The 21,856-nt window shown below is 38.6% G+C and overlaps 1 protein-coding gene across 1 annotated transcript in view; it reads right to left on the bottom strand.

Annotated features, from left to right (window-relative positions):
• Positions 1 to 766: 766 nt before the first annotated feature.
• LOC142098168 (sodium channel protein type 2 subunit alpha-like) overlaps positions 767 to 21,856 on the bottom strand; it is a 99,996-nt gene continuing 78,906 nt past the window's right edge. Inside the window, exons 19-27 of the mRNA XM_075180731.1 lie at positions 20,164 to 20,318; positions 17,846 to 18,019; positions 15,108 to 15,230; positions 12,916 to 13,197; positions 12,510 to 12,563; positions 9,553 to 9,694; positions 7,750 to 7,850; positions 6,259 to 6,529; positions 767 to 4,086 (exon numbers count right to left, since the gene is read on the bottom strand). Coding sequence (XP_075036832.1) covers positions 2,894 to 4,086; positions 6,259 to 6,529; positions 7,750 to 7,850; positions 9,553 to 9,694; positions 12,510 to 12,563; positions 12,916 to 13,197; positions 15,108 to 15,230; positions 17,846 to 18,019; positions 20,164 to 20,318 — 2,495 coding nt within the window. The 3' untranslated portion in view covers positions 767 to 2,893. The remainder of the gene's footprint in view (positions 4,087 to 6,258; positions 6,530 to 7,749; positions 7,851 to 9,552; positions 9,695 to 12,509; positions 12,564 to 12,915; positions 13,198 to 15,107; positions 15,231 to 17,845; positions 18,020 to 20,163; positions 20,319 to 21,856) is intronic.

The raw sequence follows: 21,856 nt of genomic DNA on the forward strand, positions 1-21,856 counted from the left end.
CACAACTTTAAATTATTTTTCCAGACAGTGGACAAGTTAATAATAATATTTAGCAAATTATATTATTATAAATGAAGGGGTTTACTGTAATCTGCTGGAATTCCCTATATGTATAAAATGTGTATAGGAAGTAGATTACCTGTGAATATACAATAACTATAGGTTCCAAGATAGCTTTCCAGTGGGTTTTCAACCTCGACCCATATATCTATATATATATATATATATACATATATAAAGATATATATATATATATATATATATTGGAACACAAAAAGACAGGGGGCGCCAACATAGTGCATTACAATAATTTAAAAATGCAAATACAACTCCAAAGATAGGTTTTATCCGTACCAGATGGTGGTAGACTGATAGCCAAATAGAATATAGTTCTTGCTAGAGACACTGGAAATCTGTACCAAGCCTGGATGGCAGATGGAACCTTCCAATATGATGAAATGATGATCAGAAAGCACCTGTGGAAAGATTTAAAAAGCTGCTTCCTCTCAGCAAATAGACAGGGTGTATCTGAAAGTCTAAACATATATATATATATATATATATATATATATATATATATATATAGATAGAGAGAAAGAGAGAGAGCTTTATATATATATATATATATATATATATATATATATATATATATATATATATATATATGTATATATAGATAGATATAGATATATATATATAGATATATGTATATAGATATATATATATATATATATATATATATATATAAATATATATAAATATATATATATATATATATATATATATATATATATTTATAACTATATAGTTGGGGCCATGATATTTTCTAATTCTTAGTAGGGTACAATGATTTATTTTATACTGACAGGACATGGGAACGTGCTTGATGAGCACAGCTTAAGCCAGGAAATGATAGCCCATATATAGGTGTCATGTAACTTCTATTATGGCTCATATTCAAAATGAGACACCTGTGGACGAGGCCTGTTTTTTAAGCACAAACAAAAGGTGAATCGTGTTACCGCAAAAGGTCCTTCTTCTTTTCAACAAAAACATTTCTGCAAAGCAAATGCTTTGGTATCTGTGAAGTTTATGTGTTTGTTTCCTCATTAGAACAATGCGCCTGCCCGATACACTCCCTAAAGACGGACATTTTGTGGGCTGTACTTATAGTCATGGAAACCCATACTATTAGTTCACTAGGAAAGTGACATCACCAGAGCATGTCATACCTCAGTGATTCACTGTTTCCTCAAAATGGCCACTGGTGTCCCATCAAATACATCACACAATGTTTTGTCTTATATATTTAAGTGGAAATTACAGAAATATTTCTTATTTCTCAAATAAACTGCCAAATGCAATAAAAACCATTATTGTGTTAAAGATATTTATACCACGTGAACACACTAAAATGATGCAGTTACCATATAGTGCCTTTAATGTCAGATTGTGATACTAACAGATTAATAAGTGAAACCACCATGGTCATCAACACATAGACCCCTCAACACATAGTTTTCATTTATGTACAAAAGGCAAAGAAATATATTTATACAGTATTTATACTGTTTTACAAAGAGTATGTTGGAATATATTCCCTTATATTTGGCTATGCATCAGGTAGGATCCAGTTAAGTGTTACAAATGTATATTACCTGCAAGTTTACATCCTCATGTGGTATAATGTCATTACGGCTAATTTAAAATATGGCTTTCCGCTATATGCAATATCCATGACATTATACACAGTAGCATATAAGGCGAGTATACACATGCACCTGTAAAAGTTTTAACTTTGAAAACAATACGTGATAGTTGGGTTGATCTAAAAAAAAATAAAAAAAAATGTAAAAAAGAACAAACCAAAAAAACAACCTTTATTATATACATTGTTCTGAAAATCCCTCTACCGTATTAGCTAGGTATATTGCAGGGCATTTTACAGAACTTTTTTAAGTTGAGTGTCCACTTTTTTGACACCCTTCTGCATGTCCTACGCCCACGTAGAAAATAGTTCCACTGGGACTCAGCACTTCTTACTGTCATGAGCTGAACTGTGCTGTATTTACGAAAAACAGCCACTGTACAGGACTTAATCCATCCAGTCCTATTCCGTAGAGGGGTGCGGGACATACAGAGGTAGGGCTGCCCAAAAGTGGACATCCGCTTTATTTAAAAAAAAATACCAAATAATGCAGAATGAAGCAGAGTAACTGACTTACTCTGGTCATCTGAAATATCCTATTACATATGCATTCAGTGTTTTTTTTGTTTCTTTTACTTTTTTCTTTATACAGAAGAGCACTTTACAGAAACGCGTGTAACTCGTTCAAGCTGAAAACCAGAACCATTTGTGACGTCAGAGGCACATAAGCATTATTAAACATATTATTGAACATAGGACATCGTTTGCAATCATTAGATGATTGGTAAAAAAAATTCTGTTCTGATGAAGTTGAGTTGTCGTCATCCGTTACCTGATCTTTTTGCAAGTTCATTCAATCATTAGCTTTCATGGTGTAACCTGTTTTGTTACAACTATAGAATGCATCCTTTGTTGATGATGATATGTGTATATCACTTTTAGAAAGCAGCAGAAGTCACTGTGATTGTCCAGCAGATATATAGACACCTAAGCCCGAATAACCCTCCGATTAAGTTCAGATTTTGCATCAGATCATAAATCGCATTATCCGAATGCGAACATCAAAGTTCAGGGACCTGTTATTGATCTTATACAAAAGTTCATCGTTATATAGTTTTATAGGCACTAAACTTACATCATACATATAATAGACAATTTGGCATAGAACTCCAAGCAGAAACCTATGGACCATAAAAGTCATATATGATCTTCATAAATGTTGCATCACGATTAATGAGCACAATCTTATTTCTTGCATCCTCTTCTATCTTTACTGTTGTCTTCCTTTTCTGCATTGTCTTTTTCATATTTTTCCTCATGGATCTTTTCTAAACTATCATAAGAAGGAGGAGACGTTGTTGAGGTGGACGTGTCCGATTTGACGGTGGTGGAGTTTTCACTGTATTTACTTAAAACACTTTCCTCGGTCTTAGCCAGTGGACTAGTGTGTTTATTTTTATCCTTTTTGTATACAAGAGAAGCTTTAGCTAGTTTTTTAGAGCGGTAAAGCCGGTAGCAACGTTGAATAGCAATAGCACACAGCTCTTCTTGTTTACGTCGTAAGGTAGTTGTAATAGGCTCATAGGGAACCTTTGATGGGTTGGATGACATAAACCGTTCCTCCATCGGTAACCGAAGAGAGTCCATATCTTCCCCTTCGCCCAACACTCGCTTTGTAAAAGCAAAAATAAGGTCAAGGCAGTGAATTCTGTCCCCACTTACCATGGGGAGATCCATCGCAATGAGCTGAATGTGATTTGGCTTTGGAACTCGCAGAGGCGGATCCAACGCATCTGCGAAATCAAAGAGTTTATTGTATTCAATAAACTGTGAAGCAGATGGGTCAAACTTTTCCCAAACCTCATAGAACATTTCAAAGTCATCTTCTCCCAGTGGTTCTGCACTTTCTTCAGTGGCAACGCTAAAGTTCTCCAGAATTACAGCAATGTACATATTGACCACAATGAGGAATGATATGATGATGTAGCTAACAAAGAAGAAAATGCCTACAGATGGATTACCGCAGTCACCTTTTACAGAACTTCCAGGGTGCTCAAAGTTTGGATCGCAGTCTGGTTCCGCACTGTTAAGAATTGGTTCTAACAAAAGATTCCACCCTGCTGATGTTGTGATCATGAACAAGCAAATCATACTGTTGCCGAAGGTTTCAAAATTAAACATGTCGTCAATCCCACCTTCTTTCTTGACGTAGGCAAAGTTGGACATTCCAAATATAGCATAAATGAACATCACTAAGAAGAGCAAAAGACCAATATTAAAGAGGGCAGGAAGTGACATCATCAATGCAAAGAGCAGCGTACGGATTCCCTTTGCTCCTTTAATGAGTCGCAAGATTCTCCCAATCCTAGCGAGTCTTATAACTCTGAATAATGTTGGGGAAACAAAATAATTTTCTATTATGTCTGCCAGAAACATACCTGTAAGAAATAAAAAAAATAAAATGTTGCAATGTATTCCAAATACATTTTATGGGGCATTATATATAATGACAGCAGAATAAGATGTAATTATTAATTATTAAATAGTCTTATTTAATCAATAATATCTTGCTTAACAGTCTAATAAAGATCCAATAGATGTTATGCCTCTTTCAAATATTATGTACATTTCCTTACCCTCAACTGGTGGGTTTATATTTATAAGTAAAGAAAAAATAGAATCATACTTTCCTCTACTCATTCTCTGCAAGCAATGGATGACATTATTATATGAGGTCTCCACCGAAAACTTGAACTGTATTATTCGAAAGGCAAATGGAGAGCCGGTATGCCAAATCACAGGCTAACCCGCCACTAACTGTGGTGGATATGGCAAAACGTTGATAAACTCTTGGGAGGGAAAAGAACCATGGGACTTTTTCTGGTTTTCCAAAGGCAGGAAGGGGTGACTACAGTTTTTCTTTGCTTCAGATGTAGAAACCCCTTAAACTAAGTAAGTAATTATCAACGAGTATGTTTCAATGAGTGTACATAGTATACGTGGACTTATGACATTTGAAACTGCTGGAGATTTGAACTCTCATTCACCCTTGTTTCCTCAGCATCGGTTTTGCCAGTGTAAAGGCTTGAATTTTTCTTTTCTGGGGGTAAATGTATCAAGCTGAGAGTTTTCCGGCGGGTTTGAAAAGTGGAGATGTTGCCTATAGCAACCAATCAGATTCTACCTATCATTTTGTAGACTGTACTAAATAATTGATAGCTAGAATCTGATTGGTTTTTCAAACCTGACGGAAAACTCTCAGCTTGATACATTTACCCCCTGGAATTCAAACCTTTCATACACATAAATTCAAAAAGTTATTGGAATAAGTTTCTAAAATTAATTAATTTGGCAAACAGAAAAGAAGGAGGTATGTGGTGGCTTTTAACGGATTATGGGTGGGTCTAATTCCTCTTTAAAGTGGGAGACAAACACTTGTTTGTCACTGTTGATTAGGGAAGACCATGGGGCTAATTCAGAGGTGGACGTATGTCTGATTTTTTGGGGGGATGGTACACACTAAAAATGTGTGCACATACTTCCGTATATAGTTTTCTGCATATTGTTAACAGGACCAAGTACAGTCAGGTCATGGTCATGTAACTGCGATACATATAGACATGGATGCATGGAGGAGTGTCTATTGCAGGTACTGTAGTACTGGTGTACCAATACGTAATGATGATAATGACTATCAGTAACACGATCTAGCCGTTTCTGATTGGCCGATTACCCCCTTCAGCTGATAGTACTGAAATAATTAGCGCAGCAGCTATATTATAACAAGTTGCGTCCGTCTATTTGCAATACTTAATGGATATTTCCATTTGTACTATTGCAGGAAAGATGTTTCCCATTTAATTTTAAAGGAGAAAATGATATATGTTGGCATCTCATTTTATTTTAATTTAATTATATTTTATATTGAAAATGCAAATTTTGCATTTATTAATAACTGTCCAGACAATATTCTTGAGACATCATTACATTATAATATTGTTTACAAATAGTGTAATGCGACTTTAGCGTTTACTACTAATACTGTCAAGCCGCATCCCATTCTCTACACTATTGTAGGGTGTAAGTATACATACTTGTACAGATGAATATCTGGCACAAACGCTGTTTAAGAGTTCAACGTTCTCTGACCTAACATAAACTCGTAAATACCCTTTTTTTTACATGCATCATTTTCTACCGAGCGCAAATGTCTCCACCTCTGAATGAGCTTCCATGTTTTTTTTTACTGTATGCAATAAATATACATAATTGTCCTGTCTTTCTTTAAAAGGTGTTTCTTTATTTTGTTTTGGAATTTTAGCCTTATTTCATAACAACAAACTTTTAGCAGTTTCTGAACTTATCTATGAAAACACTGCAGATTCCACGATTATTATATATATTCATTTCTAGACACCAAGGGCTAGTTGATTAAACCTAAAAAGGAGAAGTGGAGATGTTGCCCATAGCAACCAATCAGATTCTGGCTATTATTTATCAAGTACATTCTAGAAAATGATAGGATGAATCGGATTGGTTGCTATGGGCAACACCTCCACTTTTCCTTTTCAGAAGGTATGATAAATATACCCCCAGGTATAGTCTCTTACCTACGATGGAGAGTATGACCACAACCAAATCAAAAATGTTCCATCCAATAGTGAAATAATAAAAGCGTAGAGAAATGAGCTTTAGAAGGAATTCACCGGTGAATAAGATAATGAAGACCACATTGATCCAGTACAATCTGTTCTCCATTTCCTGGGTCTGGTCATCGGTTTCTATCATCATCGTTACCATGTTTAGGAAAATGAGACACATGATGGTGATGTCGAATGCTTGCTTTGTAACGATGTCAAATACCAGACCTTGGAAAACATTCTGCCGAGACAAAATACAGTTTCAGTGATGGAAATACATTTATACAAATTTAACGCTATAAATATTAAAGAGCTGATATGGTCCGCTATGGCACGCATCTTAAACGCATCCCAATACCAGTAAGAAAGAGTGTGACCAAAGATCTTAATGGGGTGGAGAGATAAATTTCTTCCCTCACAAAATCTCAAAATGTGTGCAGTTCTGACAAGCCTCAATGCTGCTCTGTTGTGTGAGCAAACGTGACACCCTGGGAGCATAACTGAAGTTGTTTGTGCCGGACCTGAGTGTTAAAAGAGAGAACTGGGAGTCCCAATGTTTTTTTGTCTTTTTGGGAGACAGGAACGTGTGCCCAATTAAGTCTATATTGTTACCCCATTGACCCAGCTTCTGTGTGATCAAGCGTGTCTAAGTTCAGAGAGGGAGGCTCCAGTACCCAGTGTAAGAGGAGATGCAGGGTTATAACAATAGGAGGAGCAAGGGGTGTAGCGGCTACGGGGTCCAGAAGTGATGAGCCCCGGCAATGCTGGGTTACCAACCTTCTGAGGAACCCGCTCCCCCTGAGCCCCTGTTCTAGAGCAGAGACCTCTTACGAGTGGCGCATGCACATTGGATGCATGTGCTGGATCGCGCATACTCAGAAAAGTCCCCCTAATATACTCTATTGAGATCAGAGCAGGGGGCTGGGACGGAAGAACGGCATTGACAGCCCCTCCCCAAATTTTGCTACGGGGCCCCGTAAAGCACTCTTCGGCCCCTGAGGAGAAGCTGCAAAGAGTAGGGGAATAAGCTTCATAGAGATTACAGGGCAGGATGACACTAGCCTGACTGTCAGGGAGTCGAGCGATGTGAGTGTTCACTCTGAGTAGTAGGACTATACTTGTTAGCTTATCGCATGTGGCCAGAGACAAAGAGGAGTTTATCGGTGCCCAGTGTGGGAGAGAGACCCATCATGTGAGAATGCCAGTTTCTGTCCCAGAGATGTAATATATTTAGTATTGACTTAGAACTGCGCTGGAGTGTAAATTGTTGGTGATGCAAATAAAGATCATTTGTTTACTTCCCTCAGAAAGAGAGATGGTCTTGCACCAATTATTACATCAACTGGTACCTGTACCCTGCTACATTTGCTAGAGCTGCAATACATAGCTTTATTGTTGTCAAACCAGCATGTGCAAGGATTTCATTTAATATTCTTATGGCACTGGAATCTAGTATCATACCGCAGGTCTTGGGATAGGTTTTGAAGGTTTTTTGGATCCAAGTTTCTTCATTGCATTGTAATACTTTTTCTGTTCTTCTGTCATAAAGATATCTTGCCCACCTAAGTATAATATTAAATACATATAAATCACAAGACTGGCGACACATTCTGATTAATAAGACTTCCCTACACTAAAGAAGACCTGCTTTGATTCACTGATTGTTATATATCCTATCGCAGAGCACATTTTCAAACTTTTTATAACGAAGTGCAGCAAATTAGATTTAATTTTATGGTGCTACTTGTTTCACCACATTGATGAGCTAACACAAATAACTAAGTATATTAAAGGAAATGGCCACTCAATTTATTTTATTCATATTCCAAAATAAATTCTAAATTGATAATAAGATGATTTGTAAACTTTGGTGTTACATAATCTGCAGTTCTGCGGTTGAAAAAATGGAGCAACATTATTGTAACCAAACAATCAGTACAACCTGCAAGGTTGCATAGTAGTGAATGGGCCGGTGGTGGGGGAGGTACTGTAAGAGCTCAGACTGCTATCTTTTCAAATTAAATTTATAGATGTCATCTGAAATCTACAGCTCGCAAGTAGTTAAGAAACAACTTTAATATATGCTTATTTTTCTGCAACAAGACAGGAAACAAATTTAAAACCAATAATTTACAAATCATCAATTGTGGTATATCATTTTGACAAAAAGGTTTTACAGTTTTCATTGAATAATAGGCTATATATACATATTATTATTTGCACTTTAGCACCTTACAAAGGAAATAAAGATAATTTTATATTTGCATTCTAAATAGAGGATTTATCTGAATATTACACATTTTAAATGCTATCTATATTTAGATTTTAATATTTATAAATAACAGATACAGAGACCCTGCTTAAAGATAATTAAAGAAAATATCTTGTCTGGAGGGTCATAATGGGACAAATAATAACAGGAATAGAGGGAGGGCGACAGGAAATAGAGCACTTATGGTCACAAAAGGTTAGAGAACTCCACCCAAAACTTATACTCTAGTATTGAGTGGAGATCACTATGTACCGTAAATTCTGAGTTTTGCTTACTTTTCATGTGCTATTTCCCAGATCTTCCGGGTCCCCTGCAGCCTCCGACAGTCCTATGCTACCCAACAGGCAGTAATGTCAGCGTATATTTCCCTGTGGAAGGTATGCTTACTAGTGGAGGCTTCAGGGACCCAGCGGATCAGATAAATGGTGCATTAGATATAAATAATAATACTCAGGTTTAAGTCTAGCACATACTTGCCAACTCTTGCCAAGACTCCCGAAATTCGGATCGGTCTCACGGACTCCTGGGATGGCAGGCAAGTCTCCCACATCCCGCAACTGCTTGCCCAAAATGACGTGATTCGTGGTGAATCGCATCATTTTGGCCTCACCCCGACAGAACAGCATTGTTGTCGCGGGGGGTGGGGCCAAAATTACGCGTTTGGCCGCCCCCCGCCCCCTCCCGCCCTCCAGTCACGCCCCTCGCCTAAACAGCACTTGCCGAAAATAGGCAAGTATGGTCTAGCACGCTGAACTCCACCCAAACTTAGGATTACGTTTTGGGTGAAGTCTATCCTTAAATATATTGGTAGATGAGAAAAAAGATCTTGTAAAAATATGGTTATCTAAATAGAAGGGGAAAACGAGCTGGACAAAATAAATAATATAAGATAAAAGTTTGGGAGAGCAAATTGCCGGCCACATTGTACTGTATAATGTAACTGAGATAGTCTTAAATACTATTAATCTAGCACATAAATTGACATATAATACTTATCTTCTTTTTTTGCTGATTGAAGTTATCTATAATTACACCAATGAAGAGGTTCAGGGCAAAGAAGGATCCAAATATTATAAAGATTACAAAGTATATATACATATAGCGGTTTTCCTCATATTTGGGTTGGTCATCTGTCTATGTAAAAAGGAACACAATTAATTAATATCATGAGTCTGATGTGGAGTATGCCATGACTGTGCACACATTACTAGCGCTAGACCTTAGTACCAGCTATATAAGAAGAATGTGGATTCTTTCTGTCTAGAAGATTGTAATTATCATATAGGTGGGTGCAATGTGAAGTTGTGGGGGAATGTTCCAAAACCTATAGAATGTAACTAAATAATTTTGAACATCAACTGAATCCTTTTTTTTTTTTAGAACAAAACAGTTTAACAATAGTTTGCAGGAAAAAAGTGGATTATTTAATCCCTAGCTGGGCTGGTGTTAGACATACTGGGCAGAAATCAAGCCGCGGGGGCCTACGTAGTGACTGTTGTCTCGAGTGGGTTACTGCAGTTTCAACATGTGGCTATAGATGTAATGGACTATTATAAGCTCAACCTTTGCTTGGCTTAATTATCCTGAATACACAGGATTGCCTTCATCCCATGTCGCTAGGCCACATCCAGAGCTATTATATTGTGAGAGTATTATTACACATAAATAAGACTGATGGGCTCACACTAGACGAAGAAAAAGTCGATATAGAACAAAATGAATATAAATATAAAAATAGACATATTACAATACTGTCAAAAAGAAACAACTGCATCCGGTGAGAGCAATTAAAATACCCTTTTATTCACCACAGTAACATATAAAGTACTTATTGCACGAAAACATTGTCCACTGCCTGTGGTTACCGCCCTCTACCATACAGGGTTGGGGCCGAGGTCACGCTTGGTTCCCCACACCCTCAATACAGTGATTCCGCTCTCGCTTACTGGATGCGGGGCTTAGAGATCTGGACTGGCGGCCCCCCACCCACCATTCAGGCAGAGCTGAGTTAGGACCTGCTGGAAAACGCTATCAGCAGCTGAGGCTGAAAGTGTTTTCTGTTTGTTGTTTTTTCCCTGCTCCCTGCACACTGAAGCATCATGTATGTGACCTAATCAGGTTGCTACACCATAAGTTCAGAGCAGAGAGGGGGCCTAGGGGGAAAGTGTGGTCCTCAGATGGCGTGGGGGCTGACCCGCCATTCCTAGTCTTCCCCGACCTCTGGTTTCTGTAGCTGCTTCACTCTCTATACCCTCTATTGTTAGGCCTCTGATTCTCCTGCTTCTGGATGTGATTGCTGGGGTTTAGTATGAGAAATATCAAGGAGCATACATTGCCTGGAGGGGTAAATAGTCATGAAGTTGTTCCTTTCTTATTGTATACATAATGTCATGCTTTAATTTTTAAATATCTCTACTAGATAAATACAAATTAAAAATGTTTACTAAAAAGTTTCAAAGCACCTAACTTTTATGATATACATCCTGAAAATGAAAGAGGCCCCCACTTCAAACATCTTTAGAAGAAGCATCTTTGTGGCTGGTGTATGTTACAATATAAAGGTAAAAATGTCTCAATTGTAGTTGAGAATCTCAATTAGAACTTAACACTGTCGAGAGAGTATAAACAGTCATTAGTCACTGAAAATTCACTTTGGTCCAATTATTTAACTACCTCTGTGGCTCCCCAGATTTAATAAGCTGTCAGTGAATAGTGCGTATAAAACTTTTTATTCTTTGATTTAACTTGATTAAAGGAATTGCAGAAAAAATGAGCAGAGCATAAGGAAACACATTTATATAGAAAAAACTTAGATATAGGATAGCATCAGTGAATTATAATAGTAAAATAGTCCTCAAGCACAGTTATGACTGTGGTGAATGAAAGAGTAGTAGAGATAATGCTTAAGAGGCAGTTAAGGTTGTGAGCATCTAAATCGAGGATAGGTAAATAAGTTTCACTGTTGTAACCGTTTCGGTTGGCAGCAGATATTGGAGTAGTGGTGACATAGATTTATCCTAAAACAAATGGAAAAATTAAGTATGTTGGGAAGAAAACACAACTGAATAATGTGCTATATAGCAGGAATGGTGACATTTTCAGACCTACAAGGCCGCCTAATGTTCTTAAAGGGTAAAACCACTAAAAATTATTTACAAAATCAGCCACAATTTACTGGAATAATTGGTTGAAATAAAACTATATAGGCAATTGGAGGACTCAGACATGTTGCTACTATTTGGCATCCATGTCTGGGTTCTCTAAGGGCTAAGATCCTATTTAAAGTATCAGGAGTTAGTCCAGTAAACAATTTTAATAAATAAAAATATTTTTTTCGAATTTTTGAATGCAGTTACCCTTACAGTCCACATACTTCTCAAACATACATTTATGTTATCAAGTGAACTCTACGGGCCTGAGTAATTAAGGAAAGCAAAACAAAAAAAGGAGTAACTTTGCACCTTGGCAAAACCATGTTGAATTGGAGGGGGAGGTGAATTTAAAATGTGGGGACAGGTTTATATTTGGAGTAGGGTACGTCCTAAATCAACTCTAAATTTCAGTGTAAGAATAAAGTTACCAAGTATTTGTGTGCTACATGAAAAAACAGCCAGTAATAATAATAAACTAAATTGCACCCCTTGCATTCAAAAATGAGAGGGTCAAAATAAGGAAAAGGGCTTATAAATTTCTTTATTGCTGCAGCAATCTAGATATTTTCATTGTATTGTTGACTGTTGGGCTAACTCATAGTGACATCTATGCCAACCAATAACCAAAATACAGATCTTATATTCTTCGGATGATATTCACAGTTCACAGGTGATATTTGCTCACAATTTTGAAATTAAGAACGTATTTATTTTATGGTTATTTTAAAATATGGAACATTTAGATATGTTTTTTTCCATCTAGACCTATATAATATCTAAAATAAAAAAATACTCACATCTCTGGAATCAACAGCTGCATACATAATAGGCATCCAGCCTTTAAATGTGGCCTTTAAGAAAAAAAATAATACAAAAAATATCTTCATTTCTGACATTACTTTCTCATATGTATTATCATATATTCCATATCACAAACTCAAGCAGTTTTATTGTATTTATCTTGCTGGTCTGCAAGGGTTAAGTGTTGTTCTATCCAGTGAGAAAGCTATTGGTGCTGAATGCTTAGTGGGAGAAGAGTGTGTAGACCAACTCCTATACTGTTTAAGAGTTTTGAGTTTTGTATGGAAATCTTTTGCAAGTAGTGGAAGAGGCAGCATTCATCAGATGGATACTTAGGGCGTAATATTTTTTTAAAATATATATTCTATAAGTGGACTTTGGTGCAAACAATTTGTTACTCACCACTTGAAGTAAAGCCAGATATCCGGCTCCAACATTATCAAAATTTACTTTAACATTCTGCCATCGAGCACTCTTGCTTGAATTAATTAGCTGAAGGCATTCTGAGCGGTTATTAACTTCAGTATCAAGGAACATCACGCCGGTTGTAGTATTAATACAGTGATAGTACTTTCCCGCAAAAAGATTTACTCCCATTATGCTGAAAATTAGCCAGAATATAAGGCAAACCAGCAGCACATTCATGATGGAGGGGATCGCTCCAATCAATGCATTTACAACCACCTAAAATGAAGAACAAAATCAATATGTTTAAAAGTGGTATTATATCTCAGAGTACAGTAGGTTAATGTGCCCTATCAGCTACACATTATACAACACTTGTGTCTTTAAACAGTAATTTGCCTTGAGGACTGTACCTAAATGAACTTTTAAAATTACTTTTTTCATCCTTTAAAACAATGGGCCTAATTTATTAAGGAACGTAATTGCTTCTAAAAGGACACTTCCGACAGCTTACTATTTCAAGGGTGGAGTGGGGGAGGGAAGGGGCGCATGCACATAGTTAATACACAGTAAGAGCGTGCCACAGTTGAACTCACGCACATCTGTCTGATTCCAGCTCTGGGCATCTCTCAGGTATGTAATTTTCAGCTGAATCTGGCACCAGCTACAAGGCAGGTGTAAGTGCCGAGTTATAGTGATGATGGTCGTGTATGTATGCTGCTAGAACATGTGTTTGCAATCAAGAGCAACTGTAAAAATGCATTTTATGTACAGTAGACATTAAACGCATCCTGAGACTATTGTTGTCCCAGGGACTGCACCAGACTCGTGGGCTCCAAAACAGCATGAGGGAAAGACATCTCTCCTTTCCCATCTCCATCCCCATAGGAACTGTGGGAAATCTGGACTGTTCAAGAAGGCCTTGCAAGGGGACCCAAGAGGTGTTCAAGGTACTACTGAGTCTGGTGTTAGAGTATTGTCTTTTACCAGTTTGTTTGTGGTTTCTGCTCCAAATACTGCATCTTTCATGGAACAACTTGCAACGGGGAAGCTATGCTACATCGGGAGCTGCTCTTGAGTCTGCTAATCTGGTGTGCCTACAGGAGCAGGGGAACTTGGGCGTAGACTCCTACCATCTCGGTAGAGAGCTTTGGCCTCATGGCCAGGACCTGCAAGTCGGAATAAAGCATAACTACAGTTTGGCCGGGAGTTGCCATAGACTTCTATGGGTCTGAACAGCTTGGCCATGAGATACTGAAAAAACAGCTTGGCCGGGAGTCAGATTTCGGAGGAATCTGGCGGACCCGAGTCAGGACCACTGACTTTGGCAACAGTTTTGCCAGAACATATTTACACTGTAAGATATAGGACTCATCAGCTTGACTGGAGATTGTCAGGGTCGCTGTCATAATAATACATTGTATTGGAATCAACATCTTGGCCGCGAACCAAGGTACCCTCAACGTACTGGTGTATCTTCCCTGCATCAGGACTACTAAAACTCTTCAACTTTGCCTGAGACCGGTTTTATAGAACATGGCCTGGCCAAGTAATCTATATATTTCTTTACAATGGTTAAGGGTTAATGGATACTGACATACTAAAGAGTGATGTTTGAAGCCTTGTGATCACTTGGGTGTTGTTTTAACTGTTCCTGTATATTATTTGATATTATTTTACCGTTGTTGTTACCCTTCTGTAATAAAGATACCTTTGTATCTTTCTTTGCCTGTGATCAAAAGAACCCTAAGATACCAGGGTTACGTAGTGGGCTCCTGCAATGATACTCTGGTATCCTGACAGATATGGGGAAAACATTTTGTATATTTTACTTTTTCTCTCACTAGATATTGGATATGTCTGGGGCTTAGGGTGCTAAATGTGTATAAAAGTTCCAATAAAGTGAACTTGGTCCTCTATATTTTACTCATGTTTTGAATACGTATCTGGATTGGAAGTGGCTACCGTGGCAACCCTAGTGTAGCAGAAGTTTACGCATGTGTATGGATTGAAGGCATATCATTCAAATAACTAAAAAGAAACTTACATAACACATTCCAACCAACGAGCTACAAACACATAAAACTATAGTCATGTTCTTGGTTTAAACAGAGAAATGACAACCCCATGCAAAATAAAAATACTGCAGTTAATGTATTTATTGCACTTATTTTTTAATTTGAACTTACCCTCATCCCTTCAAACCGTGACAGTGCTCTCAGGGGTCTCAATGCTCTCAGTGTTCTAAGCGACTTAATTGCCCCCAATTCTGAATAGCCCAAAGCGTTGGCTACAAGGCTTATCAAGGAAATCTGAACAAACAAGAGAAATAGTTGTGATTGTCCTCACACTATAACAAAATGACAAGGTATGTAAATTGGTTCAACAACACCTGTAATGAGTAATGCAAGTAAAAATAATATTCAGATAATTACACTGACAATCCTAAGGGCCTAGGTATACTGCTCCAAAGACAAATGTCATGGCTGGAGCAACTTCACTTAAAAGCACTCTTAAAAAAATCTTTGTATTTGTCTAAAGCAAGTGTTAAGGGGTGAATTTATAAAATTAGTATTGATATACTAATGTTCTATTATGGTGCTAAGTCTACTTGCAGAGCACACCATTGAATATGACTGCCATTCTTTTCTTTCTCTTTCCCAAATTCCCTTAACGCTCCTACAGTTCTCTTGTCAATATTACTGAGTTTTGATAATACTGTCACAATGCATACTTGGGAACATTACCTAATGGTAAGATATAGTTATAACATAAAACTGCACATAGTTATAACATAAAACTATGTCTACCATATATATTCCTGTACGCTAGGAATATACAGTCCCCCCAGACATTATACAGCTGCACCCCAGCAGATCCCCTTATAAGTCAAAGGAAAATTATTCTAAAACCCCACTTAGAAGTCATATATAACTTATAGAGGTCTGTTTGTTGATTAATAATGCTCCCATACCTGCACATGGATTCACTAATAGACCCACTATTAATGTAATGTGGGTCTATTGTTAAAATGTGCGAGTCATTGGGGGCTAATAATGTAATGTAGAAGCAGATTAGTGCTATTAATTTTATATGGGGTCTTTTTTATTACATGCAGGGCTATTCATTTAGTGTGAGGTTGATGGGGTCTAGAAATATATTGTAGGAGCTAATAATGCAATGTGAGGGTTCTGTAATAAATGTGGAAGCTAACACCACTTACCCCCTATTCTAAATAGGGTCCCAACATGGTGCCAGGATCTAGTCAAGCATCAAGAGCTTTGGATGACAGCAGCAGCAAGTAGTGAAACCTACAGAACAGGTAGTAGAAATCAGCACAGGATGCTAAGTTTCCTCATTGTGGAAGGACAGTCACTTTTTCTGGGAGTTACGTCCCATTTCACATGGCTCTCCCAATACGCACCTGCCAGTAACTCTTACCCTGCAGTGTCTAGTGGAGGAGGGGTCAAACTGTACTGCAGTACACAATAGCAGCTCACACTGTTGCTCAATGATTTGGGTAGTCTGTCTCTCCACTCTTGTCCTATCCTCACCTTCTTTTCTGTTTCTCTCCTTCCCTCCCCTTCATTTGGGACAACTCCCACTCCATCTTTCCAGTCCTAACAGGTGCAGTGTCCCTGCAGGGGGCAGACAGAGGAGTCTGCCTCCCACATAAATCATCTGTAGAGTAGCCTAGCAGGTAAGTGTGGTGGTTGGAATAATGTCTAATATCAATGTAATGTGGGGGTATTAATGTAATGCAGTGGGGCTATTAAGGTTATGTATTGGGGCTATGAATGCAATGTGGGACCATTAATGTAATGTGGGACTTGGGGCTATTAATGTAATGTGGGAAGTAGTAATGTTGTGTAGTGATTGATATTTATATATTGCAGCTGTTTATGCAATGTGAGTGTTGTTGTGAACTATTAATGTAATGTGGGGCTGTTCATGCAATGTAGCAGAAGATAGGGGCTAATTTACTAATGGGTCTCTTTTTTAATGCAATGTTGGGTCTAAGGGAAGTTCTTAATATATTGTATGAGTCATAATGCAATGTGTGGTCTATCTATTAAATGTGGAAACTAATAATTTAATGACAGGGCTCGATAGAGGAAGATGGCCTATTAATTAAATGTGAGTGTTATTAATTTAATATTGGACCTGGTTAGGGGGAGGGAGGCCTAGATTGTCTACTTGTTGTTAGGCTACACATTATTAGATCAGGCCAAGCAGCAACAGAGATTAACATCAGCAATAAAATGTAGTTAATGCTGCAAGAACATGTAGAAGAGAGCAGCATACTCTGCAAACTGTAGTGATCTAGTGATCCCCCTGTAAAGTTGTCTGGTTGAGGAGATGCTGCACTGTACTACACAGATCATGCTGCTGCTCCATGTGGGCAGTCCGCTCAGAGCTCCTGTGACATCACCAGGGCAAGCCACTCTGTGGAACGTTCAATCCCACAAGGAGCAGTAGAGGTGGGAGCAGCTGGGAAGACCAAAGCTCTCCTCCACTGGACAATGCAGCAGGTAGGAATCTACCTATGTGGGGAGGGGGGCACACAGGATGCTCCCCACCATTCTTATGTTGTTCTATATGACCCTCACCCTCCCTGTGGGAGTTTCCCAAGTGTCCCTACAACATTATTTCCAATATATGTTTTAATTGCACATGAAGCATACTCTTATCATAGCACAAGCGATGGAGAATATGATTTACTTATCATAGGACCCATTTTATGGGGTAAAGACAATAATGTAATTATCTCTGAAGGGTGACAGTTAACACCTTGTATAATATTTCTATCTTCTCTTTTCCTGTATTAACCTTAATCTGGCATTCCAAGACTATATGAGCGTTTCATAGAAATTCTATTACTATTTTGCTACAGAGGTATGTTAAGGAGTAATGTAGAAATACATACATCTACGATCAGGAAATCCAGCCAGCACCAGGCATTAGTGAAATATGTAACAAATCCATAGGCCACCCACTTCAAAAGCATTTCTGCGATGAAGATGTAAGTGAAGACCTTGTCTGCATATTCCAACACTGTTTTGATGGTTTTATGTTTTTCAATATAAATATCTTCAAATGCCTAAAAATACAATTTAGTTGTAGTTATTTGTATAATATATAAGCAACAAAACTCTTACAGTAATAATTAACACATGGTATTGCTTTGTGAGCAGTGTTACTTTCTGTTAAGGAGAGCCAGAAAGATTGCCACCTGCAACAAGCTCAACAAAAATGGTCTTTTCTTGTGTCTGAGGCCTGTTGGGATAAATGCAGATATCCTATATCCGTAAGGCTAAATGTTTGAGCCCTGAATTTTGAATCTGAGTATCGGTCCTGTCTTGAGCAACATATAATGAATGCAGAGATCATTGCATTGATTGCCAGATAGGAAGAGAAGCCATCATTCACCTCCCTCTGCATCATTTAAGTGTTAACACCATACTTGCCTACTTTCAGTAGGTGACGTCCAGGAGAGGGGCGTGACTAGAGGGCGGGAGGGGGCAGGAGGGGGCGGGGGGCCTCGAATTGCATCATTTTGGCCCCGCCCACGAGTAAAATTACGTTTTGTCGCAGGGGCGGGGCCAAAATGATGCAATTCTCAGTGATTCCTGTCATTTTACCAAGGGTATTGCGGGAAGCGGGAGAAATGCCAGCTCTCCCGGGAGTCCAGGAGACCGACCCGAATTTTGTGAGTCTCTCGCAGGACCGTAACGAGGGTGGTGCCCGCTACCTGCCTCCATACCGAGAGATTGAGGGAGAGATTAACTAACCAGAGTTTGATGCTTGTCCTTAACTTCCGCAGAGGAACGCATGTGCGTTCCACTGACAGGAAGTTCGGCATTTGGAACACAAACTTGTGTTCCAAATGCTGAACTTCCTGTCAGTGGAACGCACATGCGTTCCACGGCGGAAGTTAAGGACAAGCATCAAACTCTGGTAAGTTAATCTCTCTCTCTCTCTCCTCCCCCTCCCTCCTCCCCCTCCTTAGATGGGGGGCGCCGGTGCCCTGTCTCGCCCAGAGCACCAAAATGTATAGTTACGCCACTGGTCTCCCGGGCTTTCCTGGAGAGTTGGCAAGTATGGTTAACACAAAATGTGCAAGTCCTACTCCGGATGGCCACCTCCTTTGAATTGGTTTCTTAGGGCCTGATTCATTAAGGAAAGTAAGGCAAAAAAAGAGTAAGCTTTCTCCTGGACAAAACCATGTTACAATGTGAGGGGTGCAAATTAGTTTTATATTTTGCACATCAGTTAAATACTGTCTTTTTTTTCATGTAGCACAAAAATACTTGATAGCTTATTTGTACACTGAAATTTAAAGTTGATCTAGGACATGCCCTACCCCAAATATAAATCTGCCATCACATTTTAAATGTACATCCCCCTCCAATGTAATATGGTTTTGCCAAGGTTCAAACTTACTCATTTGGTTCAAGGTTTCCACAAAAGAGGACCTGTGGCAAGGTATGCACCATGTCTTATAACATGCAAATATGAATATTTACTAAGTGCTAGTGCATCTATGTACAAATACCATACTTGCCTGGGACTGATTTCATTGTACATAGCTGTGCAGTGTCTGATCGCATATGTACTTATGCGTGGGCAGCACGGTGGCTTAGTGGTTAGCACTTCTGCCTCTCCGCACTGGGGTCATGAGTTTGATTCCCGACCATGGCCTTATCTGTGTGGAGTTTGTTTGCTCTCCCCATGGTTTCCTCCAGGTACTCTGGTTTCTTCCCGCACTCCAAAAACATACTAGTGGGTTAATTGGCTGCTCTCAAATTGACCCTAGTCTGTGTGTGTTAAGGACTTTAGACTGTAAGCTCCACTGGGGCAGGAACTGATGTGAGTGAGTTCTCTGTACAGCACTGCAGAATTAGTGGCGCTATATAAATAAATAAATGATGATGATGATGATGATCTATTGAAAAGGTAACCACAGTCTGGGCTACTATAATAAATGGGCAAAACTCTTTGCTTTACTAAAGAGAGGATAGAAATTGTAAGTGTTAATTTTTTATAACAGTTTTAAAGTAACACATAATGAACCATGTGCCTGATCATGTAACATATAAAATATATATATTTTTTTTAAAGTCGGTTTACTGCATTTTATCACCTCAGCATTAATTGTGACGCTTAAAAAGTCCTGCTACTGGAAAATAATGAAATCAGCATGATTAAGATAGCAGGCTGAAATGTGAAGTGTGTTGTACTCACCAGGGCTCCGCTGCTAAGTAGGATCATGAGGATTATAAATGATTCAAACCAGCTGTGTTCAACAATAAGGTAGCAGGTTTTCCTGAGATTCCACCAGGTTTTCCCTCTTCCCTCCTCGATGCTTACTTGGCAGCATGCAAATTTCTTCACACAGCCTGACGAACACAAGAAAGAAACTGGCAAATTGTCAAGTGTTTGGATAAATTATAGAAGAACCTCAAATGCCTTCTAACAAGGGCTTATGTTAAAGGTCTGTTCCTGTCCTGTGCTCTGCTGCACACTTAGGACCTGATTTCGGTTACATGTAATTGCAATCTAAAGATTCAATTCGGTGCACTGCACATGTGCATAACTTGTGCACGTCTTTAAAGTTGCATGTGTCTTGCACTTACGGTTGGAGAGTAGAATGAGAGTAGACATGCAAGTGCCTCTGAATATGTGTCCTATTTAGAGTTAGACAGATTTTGAAGAGTCTTTTGTTCACAATGCACATATCTGAGTCAGGGCCGTCTCTTGCATAGGGCACGATGGGCAGGTGCCCGGGGGCCCTGCAGCCCAGGGGGCCTGTCAGAGGCAGCTAAAAATATAAAGTTCCTGAAAGAAAGAAGAAGAAAATACCTTGCTCTCAGCTGGCGATCCGGCTCCCTCCCTGGCCTCCTCCTCCGTGCGGGGCTCGCAGTGCATGTCGGGCGTGACATCATTACGGATGAGGAGACCAGGGAGGGAGCCGGATCGCCAGCTGAGAGCAAGGTAAGTATTTTCTTCTTCTTTTTTTTCAGGAACTTTTTTTTTTTAGCTGCCTCTGACGGGCCCCCTGGGCTGCAGGGCCCATATATATAATATTTTTTTTATTTTTTTTAATATATATATATATAGGGGCCCCGGTGCACTGCTTTGCCCGGGGGGCCCCAAATGTTGTTAAGAAGGCCCTGATCTGAGTAGCAATCAGTTTGTGCAGGTGCGCCTAGAGTTCCACCGAAATGCCGGCAGTTTAGTGGTTCAAACCGCCGCATTTACTATAGGGCAGTTTGAGGCTCCGTTTTAAAATGAATGGCGATGTATGGCGGATTGAAAAAGCTAAACCACTATCAAAACCGCCATCCAAACGACAGAACAGGACAGTTTTAATACCTGCTTCTGAAAGGCTTGATAGCTCAAACATGCGGTTTGAACTATTTTGCCATTCAGAACATAAGAGAAAGCACAATTGACATTTAAATTATTTGTGCAATCATTATTTATTGATTAAGGGGTGAAATTAATTTAATATTAACTTATGGGGAAAAAAAAAATTCATTATATTAGGGGGACAAAATTATTTAATTATTATATTATTGGAGCACTATGTAATGCCAAAATGTGCGACATAAATAATCATATCCACCATTAACAATCAGTTAAGATTATTATATATTCACATTTCCCCCATAATATAATGCTATAATAATGTCCCCTTAAAACACTATATAAAAAAAATCCCTCATAAGATAAAGACATTCATTTTGCCCCTTAATCAATAAATAATGATTGCCCAAATAAATTAAATGTGCTTTCTCTTATGTTCTGAATGGCAAAATAGCTCAAACAGCAGCAGTTTGATCAATCTCTCCACTCACAACCACCTCTTTTATTTTGGCCGTTTGGATGGCTGTTTTGCGGTGGTTTTGAAAACCCCGGCTTAGTAAATCTGGCG

The sequence above is a fragment of the Mixophyes fleayi genome, chromosome 7 (genome assembly GCF_038048845.1).
Source record: "Mixophyes fleayi isolate aMixFle1 chromosome 7, aMixFle1.hap1, whole genome shotgun sequence".
Taxonomy (NCBI): Eukaryota; Metazoa; Chordata; class Amphibia; order Anura; family Limnodynastidae; genus Mixophyes; species Mixophyes fleayi.